At 58.6% G+C, this 18,687-nt stretch overlaps 3 protein-coding genes and 1 non-coding gene across 4 annotated transcripts; 3 read left to right on the forward strand and 1 right to left on the reverse strand.

Annotated features, from left to right (window-relative positions):
• Nucleotides 1–1,817: 1,817 nt before the first annotated feature.
• Nucleotides 1,818–6,552, forward strand: TIMCC (TIM double twin CX3C motif chaperone). Its single transcript, XM_088068429.1, has 3 exons — nucleotides 1,818–1,933; nucleotides 5,058–5,198; nucleotides 6,288–6,552. The coding sequence occupies exons 1-3, from the start codon at nucleotides 1,847–1,849 to the stop codon at nucleotides 6,474–6,476; spliced, it is 417 nt and encodes a 138-aa protein (XP_087924555.1). The 5' UTR covers nucleotides 1,818–1,846; the 3' UTR covers nucleotides 6,477–6,552.
• Nucleotides 6,553–8,882: 2,330 nt separating this feature from the next.
• SNRPG (small nuclear ribonucleoprotein polypeptide G) lies at nucleotides 8,883–12,079 on the forward strand. The gene is made up of 4 exons (XM_005532244.3): nucleotides 8,883–9,011; nucleotides 9,247–9,269; nucleotides 10,295–10,419; nucleotides 11,909–12,079. Exons 1-4 carry the CDS (start codon nucleotides 8,980–8,982, stop codon nucleotides 11,957–11,959), a joined length of 231 nt encoding a protein of 76 aa, XP_005532301.1. The 5' UTR covers nucleotides 8,883–8,979; the 3' UTR covers nucleotides 11,960–12,079.
• PCYOX1 (prenylcysteine oxidase 1) lies at nucleotides 12,026–17,779 on the reverse strand. Its single transcript, XM_005532250.3, has 6 exons — nucleotides 17,671–17,779; nucleotides 16,507–16,713; nucleotides 15,708–15,882; nucleotides 15,171–15,382; nucleotides 14,889–15,041; nucleotides 12,026–14,502 (listed from the first exon to the last, which is right to left on the reverse strand). The coding sequence occupies exons 1-6, from the start codon at nucleotides 17,765–17,767 to the stop codon at nucleotides 13,859–13,861; spliced, it is 1,488 nt and encodes a 495-aa protein (XP_005532307.1). The 5' UTR covers nucleotides 17,768–17,779; the 3' UTR covers nucleotides 12,026–13,858.
• Nucleotides 17,780–17,874: 95 nt separating this feature from the next.
• On the forward strand, nucleotides 17,875–17,945 carry TRNAG-CCC (transfer RNA glycine (anticodon CCC)). Its single transcript has one exon. It is a non-coding gene; the product is annotated as a tRNA-Gly (tRNA).
• Nucleotides 17,946–18,687: the final 742 nt, after the last annotated feature.

An 18,687-nucleotide genomic window follows, 5' to 3' on the forward strand; every position in this document is an offset into this window, starting at 1 on the left:
GAGGTTTTGGGGCAATTCCCGGCAGTTTTGGGGTGGTCCTGGAGATTTTGGGGTGATTCCCGGAAATTTTGGGGTGGTCCTGGAAGTTTTGGGGCAATTCCCGGCAGTTTTGGGGTGATTCCCAACAGGTTTGAGGTGGTTCTGGAGGTTTTGGGGTGATTCCCGGCAGTTTTGGGGTGATTCCCGACAGGTTTGGGGTGGTTCTGGAGGTTTTGGGCGATTCCAGGCAGTTTTGGGGTGGTCCTGGAGGTTTTGGGCAATTCCAGGCAGTTTTGGGGTGGTTCTGGAGGTTTTGGGGCAATTCCTGGCAGTTTTGGGGTGGTTCTGGGGTGGATTTGGGGCAGTTCCCGGCAGTTTCGGGCCGGTTTGGGGCAATTCTCAGCAGTTTTGGGGCGGTTCGGGGCGCTTTGGGGTTTGGGGAGGGTTTTGGGGCGGTTCCCGACGGTTTTGGGACGATTTCCCACAGGTTTGGGGCGATACCCCTGGAGGTTGGGGGCGGCATTTGGGGCGGTTTTAGGGCGGGATTTGGGGCGGGGTTTAGGGCGGGTTGTGGGGTGGGTGGTGGGGCCGTTTTAGGGCGGGTTGGGGGGTGGGGATGGGGCGGATTTGGGGCAGTTTTAGGGCGGGCCCGGGGCGGTTCGGGGGCGGGTTTTAGGGCGGGTTTTAGGGCGGGTTTTGGGGCGGTTCCAGGGGGTTCTGGGCGGGATTTGGGGCGGGATTTGGGGGCAGTTTTGGGGCGGTTCGGGGCGCTTTGGGGTTTGGGGAGGGTTTTTGGGGCGGGTTCCCGGGACGGTTTTGGTACGATTTCCCACAGGTTTGGGGCGATACCCCTGGGGTTGGGGGCGGCATTTGGGGCGGTTCGGGGGCGGGTTTTGGGGTGGGTTTTAGGGCGTGTTCTGGGTCGGTTTTAGGGCAGTTTTAGGGTGGGTTCTGGGTCGGTTTTAGGGCGGGTTTGAGGGCGGGTTTTAGGGCGGCCCCGGGGCGGTTCGGGGGCGGGTTTTAGGGCGGGTTTTAGGGCGGGTTTTGGGGCGGTTCCAGGGGGTTCTGGGCGGGATTTGGGGCGGGATTTGGGGCAGTTTTAGGGCGGTTCCGGGGCGGTTCGGGGGCGGGTTTTAGGGCAGTTTTAGGGCGGGTTTTAGGGCGGGTTTTGGGGCGGTTCCGGGCGGGTTTTAGGGCGGGTTTTTGGGCGGGTTCCGGGCCGTTTTTAGGGCGGGTTTTGGGGTGGGTTTTAGGGCGGGTTCTGGGTCGGTTTTAGGGCGGTTTTAGGGCAGTTTTAGGGCGTGTTCTGGGTCGGTTTTAGGGCAGTTTTAGGGCGTGTTCTGGGTCGGTTTTAGGGCAGTTTTAGGGCGGGTTCTGGGTCGGTTTTAGGGCAGTTTTAGGGCGGGTTCGGGGGCGGTTCGGGGGCGGTTCGGGGGAGGTTTAAGGGCGGTTCTAGGGCGGGTTTTAGGGCGGGTTTTAGGGCGGTTCGGGGGCGGTTCGGGGGCGGGTTTTAGGGCGGTTTTAGGGCGGGTTTAGGGCGGTTTTAGGGCGGTTTTAGGGCGGGTTTTAGGGCGGGTTTTAGGGCGGGTTTTAGGGCGGTTCGGGGGCGGTTTTAGGGCGGGTTTAGGGCGGGTTTAGGGCGGTTCTGGGGCGGTTCGGGGGCAGTTTTAGGGCGGGTTTTTTAGGGCGGTTCTGGGGCGGTTTTAGGGCGGGTTTAGGGCGGTTTTAGGGCGGGTTTCGGGGGCGGGTTTTAGGGCGGTTCGGGGGCGGTTTTAGGGCGGGTTTAGGGCGGGTTTAGGGCGGGTTTTAGGGCGGGTTTAGGGCGGTTCGGGGGCGGTTCGGGGGCGGTTCCGAGCGCAGCGGGCCGATGGCGGAGGCGGCGCAGGGCCGGGTCCAGGCCGCGGTGGAGAGCGCGGTGCAGGGGCTGGAACGGGAGCAGATCCGCGCCATGCAGGTACCGGGACACCGGGGGACACGGGGGGGACCCGGGGGGCCACCGGGGGGACCCGGGGGGGACACCGGGGAGGGGTCTGGGGGCGTCCCGGGGCTGCTGCTGCCCCCCCCCACACACACACGTGGGTGCCTCGGGCAGCGCTGCGACCAGCCCTGAGACCCCCCCCGAATTCACTGAGACCCCCCCGAATTCATTGTGAACTCCCAAATTCATTGTGACCCCCCCATACACACCCTGAGACCCCCCCCCAATTCATCGTGCCCCCCCCAAATTCACTGAGACCCCCCCCAAATTCATTGTGATCCCTCCCAGTTCACTGAGACCCCCGCAAATTCACTGTGACCCCCCCAAATTCATTGTGATCCCTCCCAGTTCATTGAGACCCCCCCCAAATTCATTGAGACCCCCCCAAACTCACTGTGACCCCCCCAAATTCATTGTGATCTCCCAAATTCACTGTGACCCCCCCCAATTCACTGAGACCCCCCCAAATTCATTGTGATCTCCCAAATTCACTGTGACCCCCCCAATTCACTGAGACCCCCCCAAATTCATTGTGATACCCCCGAATTCACTGTGACCCCCCCAAATTCACTGAGACCCCCAAATTCATTGTGATCTCCCAAATTCACTGTGACCCCCCCCAATTCACTGAGACCCCCCCAAATTCATTGTGATCTCCCAAATTCACTGTGACCCCCCCAAATTCACTGAGACCCCCAAATTCATTGTGATACCCCCGAATTCATTGTAACCCCCCCATACGCACCCCCAATTCACTGAGACCCCCCCCCAAATTCATTGTGACCCCCCTACACACACCTTGAGACCCCCCCCAGTTCATCTCCTGTGCCCCAAAACACACCCTGAGCCCCCTAAACACACCCCGTGCCCCCCAGTTCATCCCCTGCCCCCCCCCAGTTCATCCCCTGCCCCCCCCCCAGTTCATCCCCTGCCCCCCCCCAGTTCATCCCCTGCCCCCCCAGTTCATCCCCTGTGCCCCCCCAGTTCATCCCCTGCCCCCCCAGTTCATCCCCTGCCCCCCCCCAGTTCATCCCCTGGGCCCCCCCAGTTCATCCCCTGTGCCCCCCCAGTTCATCCCCTGCCCCCCCAGTTCATCCCCTGCCCCCCCAGTTCATCCCCTGGGCCCCCCCAGTTCATCCCCTGCCCCCCCCCAGTTCATCCCCTGCCCCCCCAGTTCATCTCCTGTGCCCCCCCAGTTCATCCCCTGCCCCCCCAGTTCATCCCCTGGGCCCCCCCAGTTCATCTCCTGTGCCCCCCCAGTTCATCCCCTGCCCCCCCAGTTCATCCCCTGGGCCCCCCAGTTCATCCCCTGCCCCCCCCCAGTTCATCCCCTGCCCCCCCAGTTCATCCCCTGCCCCCCCCAGTTCATCCCCTGCCCCCCCAGTTCATCCCCTGTGCCCCCCAGTTCATCCCCTGCCCCCCCCCAGTTCATCCCCTGCCCCCCCAGTTCATCCCCTGTGCCCCCCCAGTTCATCCCCTGTGCCCCCCAGTTCATCCCCTGTGCCCCCCAGTTCATCCCCTGCCCCCCCAGTTCATCCCCTGGCCCCCCCAGTTCATCCCCTGGGCCCCCCCAGTTCATCCCCTGCCCCCCCAGTTCATCCCCTGCCCCCCCAGTTCATCCCCTGGGCCCCCCAGTTCATCTCCTGCACCCCCCCAGTTCATCCCCTGTGCCCCCCAGTTCATCCCCTGTGCCCCCCCAGTTCATCTCCTGCCCCCCCAGTTCATCCCCTGCCCCCCCCAGTTCATCCCCTGCCCCCCCAGTTCATCCCCTGCCCCCCCAGTTCATCATCCCCTGCCCCCCCAGTTCATCCCCTGTGCCCCCAGTTCATCCCCTGTGCCCCCCAGTTCATCCCCTGGCCCCCCAGTTCATCCCCTGTGCCCCCCCAGTTCATCTCCTGCCCCCCAGTTCATCCCCTGCCCCCCCCCAGTTCATCTCCTGCCCCCCCAGTTCATCCCCTGCCCCCCCAGTTCATCTCCTGCCCCCCCAGTTCATCCCCTGTGCCCCCCCAGTTCATCCCCTGCCCCCCCAGTTCATCTCCTGCACCCCCCCAGTTCATCCCCTGTGCCCCCCCAGTTCATCCTCCTGCACCCCCCCAGTTCATCCCCTGGGCCCCCCAGTTCATCCCCTGCCCCCCCAGTTCATCCCCTGTGCCCCCCCAGTTCATCTCCTGCACCCCCACACATTCCCTGTGTCCCCCAACAAACACCCCCCGTGCCCCCCATGCTTGGGGCGCACCCAGCTCCTTTCGGGGTGCTCCCACAAAGGGGTGGGACCCCCAGGCTGACCCCCACTGACCCCTCGTCCCCCATGGCCCCCCAGCCCCGGCCTGCTGTGTCCCTGGGAGTGACCCCAGGGTGTCACCTCTGACCCCCAAGGTGCCACTGTGACCCAGGTGTCCCCAGGGTACCCCATGTCCCCGCTGTCCCCAGGGTACCCCATGTCCCCGCTGTCCCCAGGGTACCCCGTGTCCCTGTGTCCCCAGGGCACTCCATGACCCCACTGTCCCCAGCTGTCCCCAGGGTACCCCACATGACACCACTGTCCCCGTATCCCCATGACCCCACTGTCCCCGTGTCCCCACTGTCCCCAGGGCATCCCATGACCCCATGTCCCCATGTTCCCGTGTCCCCACTGTCCCACTGTCCCCGTGTCCCCATGTCCCCATGACCCCGTGTCCACACTGTCCCCATGTCCCCATGTCCCTGTCCCCGTGTCCCCATATCCCCACTGTCCCCATTGTCCCCATGTCCCCATATCCCCACAGTCCCCATGTCCCTGTCCCCGTGTCCCCATATCCCCACTGTCCCCATGTCCCCATGGCCCCATGTCCCTGTCCCCACTGTCCCTGTGTCCCCATATCCCCACTGTCCCCATATCCCCACTGTCCCCATGTCCCTGTCCCCGTGTCCCCATGTCCCCATGTCCCCATGTCCCCACTGTCCCCATGTCCCCATGTCCCCATGTCCCCATGTCCCCATATCTCCATGTCCCCATATCCCCACTGTCCCCGTGTCCCCATATCCCCACTGTCCCCATGTCCCCATGTCCCTGTCCCCACTGTCCCCGTGTCCCCATGACCCGCTGTCCCCGTGTCCCCAGGGTGCCATGTTCCGCTGCAGCGCGCGGTGCTGCGAGGACGCAGCGGCCTCGATGCAGGAGGTGCAGCGCTGCATCGAGCGCTGCCACGCGCCCCTGGCCCGCGCCCAGGCCATCGTCACCGCCGAGCTCGAGCACTTCCAGGTGAGCCCGGGACCCCCGGGGACCCCCAGGACCCCAAAACCCCTGCTGCACGTCCTGAGCCCCCTAAATACAGCCTGTGCCCCCCAATCCATCCCCTGTGCCCCCCAATCCATCCCCTGTGTCCCCTAAATACACCCTGTGCCCCCTAAATCCATCCCCTGTGTCCCCTAAATACACCCTGTGTCCCCTAAATACAGCCTGTGTCCCCCAATCCATCCCCTGTGTCCCCTAAATACACCGTGTCCCCTAAATACACCTTGTGCCCCCTAAATACACCCTGTGTCCCTAAATACACCTTGTGCCCCCTAAATACACCCTGTGCCCCCTAAATACACCTTGTGCCCCCTAAATACACCTTGTGCCCCCTAAATACACCCTGTGTCCCTAAATACACCCTGTGTCCCCTAAATACACCTTGTGTCCCTAAATACACCTTGTGCCCCCTAAATACACCCTGTGTCCCCTAAATACACCCTGTGCCCCCTAAATACACCTTGTGCCCCCTAAATACACCTTGTGCCCCCCGATCCATCCCCTGTGTCCCCTAAACACTTCCTGTGCCCCCCACGCCTCCAGTCCATCCCCTGACCCTGCTGAGCCCCCAGTCCATCCCTGACCCCCGCAGACCCCTGCTGACCCCCAGCCCCCCGGACCCCCAGCCCCACTGACCCCCCAGCCCTGCTGACCCCCCAGCCCCACTGACCCCCCAGCCCCCCGGACCCCCAGCCCCACTGACCCCCAGCCCCCCGGACCCCCAGCCCCACTGACCCCCCAGCCCTGCTGACCCCCCAGCCCCACTGACCCCCCAGCCCTGCTGACCCCCCAGCCCTGCTGACCCCCCAGCCCCACTGACCCCCCAGCCCCACTGACCCCCCAGTCCATCCCTGAACCCCCAGCCCCCCGGACCCCCCAGCCCCACTGACCCCCCAGCCCCACTGACCCCCAGCCCCACTGACCCCCCAGTCCATCCACTGACCCCCCAGCCCCACTGCTGACCCCCCAACCCCCAGCCCCACTGACCCCCAGCCCCCCAGCCCCCCCCCCAGCCCCACTGACCCCCCAGCCCCGCTGACCCCCCGATGTCCCCAGGACCGGCTGAGCCGCTGCTCGCTGCAGTGCTCGGACCAGGCCAAGGACGCTCTGGACTCGGGGGGCTCGGAGCCGCGCGTGCGGGGCCAGCTGGACGCCTGCCTGGCCACCTGCGGGGACCAGCACCTGCGCCTCGTGCCCGCCATGGCCAAGAAGATGCGGGAGGGGCTGGCCAACATCCAGCAGTGACAGCGGGGACCCCCCCGGGGACACCCCCGGGGACCCCCACGCCCCCTCCCCGCGCGCTCATTAAAGGCCAGGTGGCTCCTGCCAGCGAGCGCGGCTGCTGCGGGGGGGTCTGGGGGGGAACCGGGGGGTCTGGGGGGCTCTGGGGGTGGGGGGGACGATGGGGAGTTATGGGGGGTTATGGGGGGGAACCGGGGGGTCTGGGGGGCTCTGGGGGTCGATGGGGAGTGATGGGGGGTTATGGGGGGGAACCGGGGGGTCTGGGGGGCTCTGGGGGTCGATGGGGAGTGATGGGGGGTTATGGGGGGGAACCGGGGGGTCTGGGGGGCGATGGGGGTGATGGGGGGCACTGGGGGTGATGGGGGGCACTGGGGTGATGGGGGGAACTGGGGGTGATGGGGGCACTGGGGGTGATGGGGGCACTGGGGGTGATGGGGGGAACTGGGGGTGATGGGGGCACTGGGGTGATGGGGGGAACTGGGGGTGATGGGGGCACTGGGGGTGATGGGGGCACTGGGGGTGATGGGGGGGGGAACTGGGGACGATGGGGGGCACTGGGGGTGATGGGGTGAGCAGTGGGGGGTGATGGGGGGCACTGGGGGTGATGGGGTGAGCGATGAGGGGACACTGCAGGTAACGGGGGGCACTGGGGGCGATGGTTGGGCACAGTGCGGGTGCAGGTGTGGGGTGTGCCAGGTGTGACGTGGGCCAGGTGTGTGCTGCGCGAGGTTTGGGCTGTGCCCAGGGTGCGCGTGTAAGGGACAGGTGTGACCCCCAGGTGTGCAGGTGTGGGGTGAGCCAGGTGTGCGCTGTGCAGGGGACAGGTGTGATCCCAGGTGTGCAGGTGTGGGGTGAGCCGGGTGTGCGCTGTGCAGGGGACAGGTGTGATCCCAGGTGTGCAGGAGTGGGGTGAGCCCCGCGCTGGCCTGGGGTGACCCTGGGCCATGCACACCTGGACACACTCAGACACAGGTGTGCACACGTGGACACACACACAACACCTGCACACACACACAGGTGTGCACACACACACACACAACATGTGCACACACACACACACAGGTGTGCACACACACACACACAGGTGTGCACACACACACACACAAGTGTGCACACACACACAGGTGTGCACACACACACACAGGTGTGCACACACACACACACACACAGGTGTGCACACACACACATACACAGGTGTGCACACACACACACAGGTGTGCACACACACACACAGGTGTGCACACACAAACACACAGGTGTGCACACACACACTCACGCAGGTGTGCACACACACACACAGGTGTGCACACACACACTCACGCAGGTGTGCACACACACACACACAGGTGTGCACACACACACACTCACACAGGTGTGCACACACACACACACACAGGTGTGCACACACACACACAGGTGTGCACACACAAACACACAGGTGTGCACACACACACTCACGCAGGTGTGCACACACACACACAGGTGTGCACACACACACTCACGCAGGTGTGCACACACACACACACAGGTACACACACACACAGGTGTGCACACACACACAGGTGTGCACACACACTCACGCAGGTGTGCACACACACACACAGGTGTGCACACACACACACACAGGTGTGCACACACACACATACAGGTGTGCACACACACACACACAGGTGTGCACACACACACATACAGGTGTGCACACACACACACACAGGTGTGCACACACACACACACAGGTGTGCACACACACACATACAGGTGTGCACACACACACACAGGTGTGCACACACACACAAGTGTGCACACACACACACACAGAGAGGTGTGCACACACACACAAGTGTGCACACACACACACACACACAGAGGTGTGCACACACACACACACACAGGTGTGCACACACACACTCACGCAGGTGTGCACACCTGGATACACACACAGAGGTGCGCACACACACACACACAGGTGTGCGCACACACACACAGGTGTGCACACCTGGATACACACACACTCACGCAGGTGTGCACACACACACACAGGTGTGCACACCTGGATACACACACAGAGGTGTGCGCACATACACACACAGGTGTGCACACACACACACAGGTGTGCACACACACACACACACACAGGTGTGCACACCTGGACACACACACGCACTCGGCCCGCCCACTGGCGGCCATTCCCGCCGTATTTCCCGCCCTATTTATTTCCCGCCCTATTTATTTCCCGCCCTATTTATTTCCCGCCCTATTTATTTCCCGCCGTATTTCCCGCTGTATCCGCGCACCGCTCCCTGCGTTCCCCCCCGCTCCCCGCCACCTCCCCGCGCATGCGCCGCTGCTCGGGTGAATGCGGTAGCGCTCCGCGGGCCGCCATTGGCTGCCGGGGCGGCGCGCGGGGAGGCGCGCACGGCTGCCATTGGCTGGCGCTGGCAGACGCACGGCGCGCTGACGTCAAAGTGCGGCGCGCGGCAGAGACGGGCCGGGGGCTTAGAGCGCCATGAGTAAAGCGCACCCACCCGAGCTGAAAAAGTGGGTCTGGGGGCGCCGGGGCTGGGCCGGGGGGCGAGGGGAGACGGGGAGGGTGTGACGGAAGTGGGGACCAGAACGACGCGGTCCGCCGCTTGTCGGTGTCCCGGCGTGCACCGTGAGGCCGTCATGGCGGCGGGGGAGGCGCGGTTCGGCCCGGTGTCATGAGGGGATAATGGGGAGGGGTCTCCTGCCCGTCCCCACCCGCCGGTGCTGACCCGGTGCCTTCTCGTTACAGGTTCATGGACAAGAAGCTGTCGTGTGAGTTGTGGAACTGATCTCGCCCCGATCCCCCTCGCGGTGCCCGGGGACCCCACAGCCCCGATCCCCTCACGACCCCGCTGTGGGGACCTGCCCGACGCCCCCCATCAATGCCGGGTTTGGGGACCCCCCACAGCCCCGATCCCCTCACGACCCCGCTATGGGGGACCTTCCCCGCGCCCCCAACAATATCCGGTTTCGGGACCCCCCTCAGCTCGGTTCCCCCTCGTGTTCCCCGCTGTTGGGGACCTGCCCCGCGTCCCTCAACAATGCCGGATTTGGGGACCCCCCACAGCCCCGATCCCCTCACGACCCCGCTTTTGGGGACCTGCCTCGTGCCCCCCAACAATGCTGGGTTTGGGGACCCTCCACAGCTTTGTGTCCCCTGCTATGGGGGACCTGCCCTGTGCCCCCCCATCAATGCCTGGTTTGGGGACCCCCCACAGCCCGGTTCCCCCTTGTGTCCCCCGTTATGGGGGACTCCTGAGCCCCCCAACAGTGCCGGATTGGGGACCCTCCACAGCCCCGATCCCCTCATGACCCTGCTGTTGGGGACCCGTCCCATGCCCCCCATCAATGCCTGGTTTGGGGACCCTCCACAGCCCAGTTCTCTCTCGTGTCCCCCGCTGTTGGGGATCTGCCCCGCGCCCCCCAAGAATGCTGGGTTTGCGGACCCTCGTGTCCCCGACTATGGGGGACTCCTAAGGCCCCCCGGCCGGTTTGGGGGTTCCCAGCTGCTGGGGCTGGTGCTCAGACCAGCAGCAGGCCCTGCTCTGACTGATTTCAGGCCACACAGCTCGTTAATTAAAATTCTAATTAATTCATTTAAACCACAATTCATTAATTTAACTATAACACAAATTGAAAATTCGCTCTTTTCCTCTTTTCCTCACCCCATTAACGGCTTCTGCTTAATCCTTCCCATTCCCCGCCTCCCGCGGGTCCCGCTCCTCCCGAGCCGCAGATTTGGGGACAAACACTCCCGTTTTGGGATTGTCGGTCCCTAACGCGCCGGGTTCCCGCAGTGAAGCTGAACGGCGGCCGGCACGTGCAGGGCATCCTGCGGGGCTTCGACCCATTCATGAACCTGGTCATCGACGAGTGCGTGGAGATGGCACCAGGCGGGCAGCAGAACAACATCGGCATGGTGGTGAGAGCTACTGGGAGCATGCTGGGAGCACTGGGAGCACCACTGGGAACACGCTGGGAGCACTGGGAACACACTGGGAGTGCCACTTGGAGCACTGGGAACATGCTGGGAGCACTGGGATCACACTAAGGAGTGCCACTGGGAGCACACTGGGAACACAATGGGGAGGGCCACTGGGAGCACTGGGAACATACTGGGAGCACTGGGAGTGCTACTGGGAGTACACTGAGGAGTGCCACTGGGAGCACTGGGAGCAGCACCGGGAGCACTGGGAACACGCTGGGAGCACTGGGAACATACTGGGGAGTGCCACTGGGAACACACTGGGAGCACCACTGGGAGCACCACTGGGAGCCACAAGTGCAGAATGAGCGGGAAGTTTGGTGAGGGACAGCTTTGGGATTGTCAGGTGGGAATTCAGCAGAGCTTTGAGTGCTTCTGCTTCTGAGAGGTGAAGTCATGGCTGGAAACACCTGGATGGATGGATGATGCATGGATGGATGGATGATAGATGGAATTCATGGATGGATGGATAAAGGATGGATGATGGATGATGGATGGATGATGGATGGATGGATGATGGATGGATGATGGATGATGGATGGATGATGGTGGATGGATGGATGGATCATGGATAAAGAATGGATGATGGATGGATGATAGATCGATGGATGATGATGGATGGATAAAGGATGATGGATGGATGGATGATGGATGGATGGATGATGGATGGAGGATGGATGATGGATGATGATGGATGGATGATGGATGGATGGATGATGATGGATGGATAAAGGATGGATGGATGGATGATGGATGGATGGATGATGGATGGAGGATGGATGGATGATGATGATGGATGGATGGATGATGGATGATGATGGATGGATAAAGGATGGATGGATGGATGATGGATGATGATGGATGGATGATGGATGGATGGATGATGGATGGATGGATGATGGATGGATGGATGGATGGACGGATGGATGGATGGACCCAAGGACTGGTGGGAACAGGGCCAGGCATCAGCTCCAGGAGGCCCTTGTGGCCCTGCACAGCTCGCTGCCAGGAGAGGACAGCCAGGGGGATTTGGGATCTTATCCCAGGGAACAGGGACAGGAGGAGAGGGAACAGCCTCAGGCTGGGCCAGGGGAGCTCAGGGTGGACAGCAGCAGGAATTTCCCCATGGAAAAGGAACTTGGAACTGCCCAGGGAGGTTCGGATCCCCATCCCTGGAGGTGTCCCAGGAACTCCTGGAGGTGGCACTCAGAGCTCTGCACTGGGGACAGGGTTGCACTCAATGATCCCAGAGGTCTTTTCCACCCTCAGGGATTCTGTGATCCTTGGGGATTTAGGGTTAAAATCAGTCAGTTTTCATCCTTTTTGGGGAATTCCAGCCGAATTTTCAAGGATTTTTGGGGAATTAAAACTGCAAGAAAGGAATCCTTAGATCAGAGGTAACAGCTTTCACCTTCCCCCTTTCCAGGTGATCCGAGGGAACAGCATCATCATGCTGGAAGCTTTGGAACGAGTATAAATCCCTGGAAAACCCCAAATCCCGACCCACCAGCTCCATTCCCTCATCCAAGACGCCGCTCACAAGTGTACAAGTATTTTGGGTTTTGTTATTAAATCAATTTTGTAATGGTTGACCTAATTCGAGCCTTTCTTACATCAGTTTTTGGCAACTGGCTGTTAATTCCACTCCCAATCCCAGGAAAACTCATGGAAAACTTTGATTTATTGAAGTGGGTGTAAATTTGTGCTATTTTTGGTGGTTTCCTCCCTAACACTCAGGTTGTAAATTTTTTTATTAACTCTTTCATACCTCAGCACAGCGCTGGGTATTGGTGGTTTTTCTTCTTTCCCACCCATTTTGGCAGTTTCCAGTATCCCATCCCCCCCAATTTCCACCCTGAGGAATAATTCCTTGGCAGACCCCTCGGAAATGTTGGGGCAGCGGGATGGACAGCCAGGGAGTCGATATTCCCAGCTGGAGGGCACTTTTGGGGTCAATACTGCACTTTTAATGAATTCCCTACTCTCAGACAGGAATAAATCAAGGAGTTCGAGGAAAACTCAGGAATTTTCCAACCTTAAGGATCCCATGATCCTACAAAACACATCCTGGGAGGGGAAAAGTATGGAGTTCATTAGAGCTTATTATGGCATCTTGAAGGTCTTGATGTTCTTGAAGATCTTCCAACCTTAAGGATCCCATGATCCTACAAAACACATCCTGGGAGGAGAAAAACACGGAGTTCCTTAGTGTTAATTACTTGGCTGTTAATTAGCTCTCTTGAAGGTCTTGATGATCCTGAAGATCTTGATCATCTTGAAGGTCTTGATGATCCTGAAGGTCTTGATCATCTTGAAGGTCTTGATGATCCTGAAGATCTTGATCATCTTGAAGATCTTTGATGATCCTGAAGATCTTGATCATCTTGAAGATCTTGATGATCCTGAAGGTCTTGATCATCTTGAAGGTCTTGATGATCCTGAAGATCTTGATCATCTTGGAGATCTTTGATGATCCTGAAGATCTTGATCATCTTGAAGATCTTGATGATCCTGAAGATCTTGATCATCTTGAAGGTCTTGATGATCCTGAAGATCTTGATCATCTTGAAGGTCTTGATGATCCTGAAGATCTTGATCATCTTGAAGATCTTGATGATCCTGAAGATCTTGATCATCTTGAAGGTCTTGATGATCCTGAAGATCCTGATCATCTTGAAGATCTTTGATGATCCTGAAGATCTTGATCATCTTGAAGGTCTTGATGATCCAGAAGATCTTGATCATCTTGAAGATCTTTGATGATCCTGAAGATCTTGATCATCTTGAAGGTCTTGATGATCCTGAAGATCTTGATCATCTTGAAGATCTTTGATGATCCAGAAGATCTTGATCATCTTGAAGATCTTTGATGATCCTGAAGATCTTGATCATCTTGAAGGTCTTGATGATCCTGAAGATCTTGATCATCTTGAAGATCTTGATGATCCTGAAGGTCTTGATCATCTTGAAGGTCTTGATGATCCTGAAGATCTTGATCATCTTGAAGATCTTGATGATCCTGAAGATCTTGATCATCTTGAAGATCTTTGATGATCCTGAAGATCTTGATCATTTTGAAGGTCTTGATCATCTTGAAGGTCTTGATGATCCTGAAGATCTTGATCATCTTGAAGATCTTGATGATCCTGAAGATCTTGATCATCTTGAAGGTCTTGATGATCCTGAAGATCTTGATCATCTTGAAGATCTTTGATGATCCTGAAGATCTTGATCATCTTGAAGGTCTTGATGATCCTGAAGGTCTTGATCATCTTGAAAGTCTTCCAACTTCAAGGATCCCACGATCCTATGAAACACCTCCTCAGAGGACGAAGCAGGGAGCTCGTGAGTGTTAATTAAGCCCTGGGGGGAGGTCTCAGAGCTCCGTTTTGAGCTTCTCGTGCAGGTTCTCCTGGTCGATGCTGTGGCTGTGGCCGTGCCAGCGGTGGAAGGCGAGCAGGGCGGCGTTGCGGGCGGCGATGGCGCTCATCTCCATGGCGCTGGCAGCGCGCTCCAGCCCGTTCAGGTAGTACAGCTGCTCGTGCAGGACGATGGGAGGAAACTTCTCGGGAGGGCTGTACCGGGGATACGCCAACCAGCGCTTCACCTTCACCGCATCGTACGAGGAGAAGAGCAAACCGAGCTGCTCCTTGGTCAGCTCTTCCTTGGAAAACACCTTCCAGACGGCTGATCGCAGCGGCGGCTCCCCGCCCACCGGGGACACCACGCCCAGGCTGTTGATGAACAGTTTGGGGTTGTCCATGGTGAAAATGGCCCCCAGCTGAAAAGCCTGGGGGTCGCGGTAGCCGAAGAAGGAGGTGTTCAAGCGCCCGTGCACCAAGGTGGTGACGGTCTGGTGGTAGGGATTCAGGAATTCCGGGATGGGAGGGTTGAAGTTGCGGAAGGTGATGTTGGCCATCTTGCGGTCGAGCGGCGCCGCAATGACCACGATGTCGTAGGTGTCCCCTGTGAGCCCCGAGGACGTGTTGTAGGTGACGTGGTAGAGCACGGCCGGGTCCCCTGCGGAGGGAGAGCAGCTCGGTTATCCTGATCCCTGCTCAGGGAATCCCAGCTATCCCTGGCATTTCGAAATGCTGCCACGTTTGGGTTTATAAACTTCTACAGCTGGGTTTTCAGCCCTGTTTTCATGGAATTGTGGAAAGGTTTGGATAGGAAGGGATCTTAAAGCCCATCCAGTTCCATAGCAGGGACACCTTCCTCTATCCCAGCTTGCTCCAAGCCCCATCCAAGTGTCTTGGGCACTTCCAGGGATCCAGGGGCAGCCACAGCCAGCCCCTCCCCACCCTCCCAGGGAGGAATTTCCATCTCAAAATCCCCAAGGGACTGAGGCTGGTCTCCAGTATCACCATCCCCTCCCCACTGAAGGGAATTCCAGCTGCACTCACTGCCAGGCCTGGGGCTGGTTTTTGGCTCTATGGACACGACTGTTCCCGGGATAACCTCGGCCTTGGAGGAGTAGATGAGGCCAGAACAGACAAGTTTGTTCCCTCCTTTCACAGACCAAAGGCCTGACTGCACCCCAGCCAGGGACACAGCACCTGCAAGGAAACCACCACCGTCAGAGCAGGGAAACATGGAAAAACAAACTGCAAAATCAGGGGGGATAAACTGGGACAAAGAGCAGGAACCCCAACACCCAGGATGGGAGGCTACCTCCAAACACTCACCTACAAAGCCATTGACGGCGACCCCTTGGCCATAATCCACCCTCATGACCGGACAAACCACCTCGTTGATGAATTTTTGGGAGAATCCCGCTTCCTGCATGGCCTCATCAATGGTCTGGTTGAGCAGGCGGGTGAAGTCGTCGCCTCCCAGGGTGTGGAGCAGGCGCTCATTGCTGCTGAAGGCGTAGTCATGCATCTGGTACCGGTAGATCCTTTAATTGCAGACAAGAAATTGCCTCTGTTAATGAGCTCTGTGGCCCTGGGAGGGATCTCATGGGGTGGCAGGACAAGGGCCTGGAGGGACAGGACAAACGAGAGGTTTAGGTTGGATATTGAGGATTTTTATGAGGGTGGGGAGGTCCTGGCAGAGTTTTCCCAGAGGAGCTGTGGCTGCCCCTAGATCGCTGGAAGTGTCCACGGCCAGGCTGGATGGGGCTTGGAGCAACCTGGGATAGTGGAAGCTGTTCTTGCCCATGGAATTTTTAGGTGTTTTTAAGGTCCTTTCCCTCATTTTCCCTCTCAGGACCCCAAACCCACCTCATGAACTTGTCCAGGATGCCCTCCACCCACATGGACATGCGCAGGGGGTTGAGGCCGTAGTGCCACAGCAGCTTGAGGAGGTTGATGAAGGACCAGCTGCTCTCCTCAAACACAAATTCCTCCCCGTTGTAAACACCCGCGAGGCTGCCCTGCACTGAGGCGACCGAGAGGCCTTTGGGAAAAGGACAGAAAAAGGTAATTTAGGGAAACGTAGAGCTATTCCACCTCAGTTTTAACTTCCTGAGATAACCTGGCTTCGTGCTGATAAGGGCGAGTGGCTGAAGATCGGAGTCCCAAGGCACGGAAAGGGGAATTAGCCTTTGACCATGGGCCAGGGAGTGATTGGAGGTGACTTTTGGACCTTTATAATGCCATTAGTGGCTCACCTGTGGGGAAGGATGAGACCATTCCCATTGGGATGTGGGTTTCCTTTGCCTGGAGTGGGGCTGGCCTACCACAGGGGGCATGGGGGAGATGATGGGGGACTATTTGGGAAGGAAAGTGGCCTGTGGAGGAGGGATATTGGAGAAAGGTGATTGCTAGGGGAAGTACATGGGGGAGATACTGGGAAAAGGGGGGCTATTGGGGAAAGACGTGGGGGTTATTAGAAAAAAAGTGAGACTAATGGAGATGCATATGAAGGCTACTGGGTATGCATAAGGGGCAACCAAGCCTTCTTCTTTCAGGGGATGTCCCCCAGCAAAGTGGGACCCAGAGCACCCCAAGGGGATTATTTTGGGACTGAGGAACAACTTTGGGCTGGAAGACACCAGGGTGGGAGGGGGTCCATGCTCACCCAGCTCCTTGACAAAATGCTTCATGTGCAGGTTGAGGGGGTGGATCACGGACCCCCCTGCCTCATAGGCGTCCCCCTCCACGTCCAGCGTGTCCAGCCGGCCGCCCACCGCTGCCTTCTCCAGCATGTGCAGCTGCACGCCATGGCCGAACTTCTGCCGCAGGAAATACGCGGCGGCCGAGCCGCCGATCCCACCGCCCACCACGGCTGGGAGAGCCCGGCCTGGTCACCTTCACACCCTCATGAGCCCCCACTTCACTCCCCCTGCCCCTCACAAATCCCGCACGGGCTCCCTGACCAACAGATCCCCTCAAGGGAATCCCCTCAAAGATCCCTCATGGCCCCCCCATCCCAATCCCCTCAAGGGAATCCCCTCAAAGATCCCTCATGGGCTCCCTGACCAACAGATGCCCTCAAGGGAATCCCCTCAAAGATCCCTCACGGCCCCCCCATCCTGATCCCCTCAAGGGAATCCCCTCAAAGATCCCTCATGGCCCCCCATCCCGATCCCCTCAAGGGAATCCCCTCAAAGATCCCTCACAGCCCCCCCATCCCGATCCCCTCAAGGGAATCCCCTCAAAGATCCCTCACAGCCCCCCCATCCCGATCCCCTCAAGGGAATCCCCTCAAAGATCCCTCACAGCCCCCCCATCCCGATCCCCTCAAGGGAATCTCCTCTAAGATCCTTCATGGCCCCCCCATCCTGATCCCCTCAAGAGACTCCCCTCATATCCCCAGCCCCTCAAAGGTCCCCTCATGGAGCCCCGCTGACCTTCAGGGACCTTGAGGGGTCCCCGAATCGCACCTTCCTCACAGATCCCCTCAAAGGATCCCCCTCACAGATCCCTCACGCCCCCCCCCATTTGAAATCCCTCAAGGGGCACCCCCCCCCATACTCTTTGACCCACACAGATCCCCTCACGGGCCTCCCATGGCAGATCACTTAAAGGATCTCCTCCCCTCACACCTTCCTCACGGATCCCCTCAAAGGATCCCGCTCGCACCCCCCGCCCCTCACAAATCCCCTCACAGTTTCCCCCCAGATCTCTCAAGGGACACCCCCCCCCCCATACCCCCTCCGACAGATCCCCTTAAGAGTTCCCCCTCAGCTCTCCCCCTCACAGAGTCCCCCTCCCCTGACCCCGCGCCCATCACCCGCCGCACCGATCCTGGTGGGCCCATCGCGGAGGCTCCGGGCGGGCGGGCAGAGCGTGGGGAGCAGCAGCAGCAGCAGCGGCAGGGACCGGCGGAGGCTCGACATGGCGCCGGGAAAGAAGGGCAGAGGCCGATGGGCGGGCCGAGAGCGCGGCCTGGGCAGGCTGCGGCCGGCGGGTACGTGAGGGACACAGAGAAACTCTCATTCCAACCGCGCCGCTGGTGTAGTGGTATCATGCAAGATTCCCATTCTTGCGACCCGGGTTCGATTCCCGGGCGGCGCACAGCTCTTTTACCTCCCTTTGATTTGCTCTACTCTCAATTCCAAAGTCGTTTCTTTTACTTCCTTTACTTTTAATCACTTTCGTTTAACTCCTGTATTTTAATTTTCCCGCCCCTGTTGAAAGCCCCACCCTTCTCGGTGCCCAAATGTACCTTTTCACCCTGCTTTTAATTCCTTTCTTTTTAATCCCTTTACTTTTAATCCCTTTACTTTTAATTATTTTATTTTTAAGGCCTTCGTTTTAAATTCCTTGTTTAAACCCTTACCTTTTAAACTCCTTTATTTTTAGCTGCCTTATTTTAACTCCTTTATTTTCATTCCCCCACCACCCAAGGCCTGTGCTCCTGGTCCCCACACTAACCTTTTCACCCCGCTTTTTAACCCTTCACTTTTCATTTCATTCAGGATTTCATTTTAAAATCCTTCATTTCAAATTAATTTAATTAATAAATTTTAATTAATTTATTTCAATTACTTTATTTTCGTAATTTTTTATTTTAGTCCCTGTATTTTATAAACTTTATTTCTCCTCCCCTGTACGCTGTTCCCGATGCCCACGTGTCCCTTTTCACCGTGACTTTCAATTCTTTCATTGTTAATCCTGTAATTTTTAAACTTTTTCATTTTAAACGCCTTTTTAAACTCGTTTAGCTCCTCTGCTTTTAAACCCTTTACTTTAATTCCCCTTCATTCCCGTTCCTGGTGCCTGCATGTCCCTGACCCACATATCCCTTTCCACCGTG

This window comes from Pseudopodoces humilis, chromosome 30 (genome assembly GCF_049639895.1).
Source record: "Pseudopodoces humilis isolate 2021_Gansu_Grassland_sample_001 chromosome 30, ASM4963989v1, whole genome shotgun sequence".
Taxonomy (NCBI): domain Eukaryota; kingdom Metazoa; phylum Chordata; class Aves; order Passeriformes; family Paridae; genus Pseudopodoces; species Pseudopodoces humilis.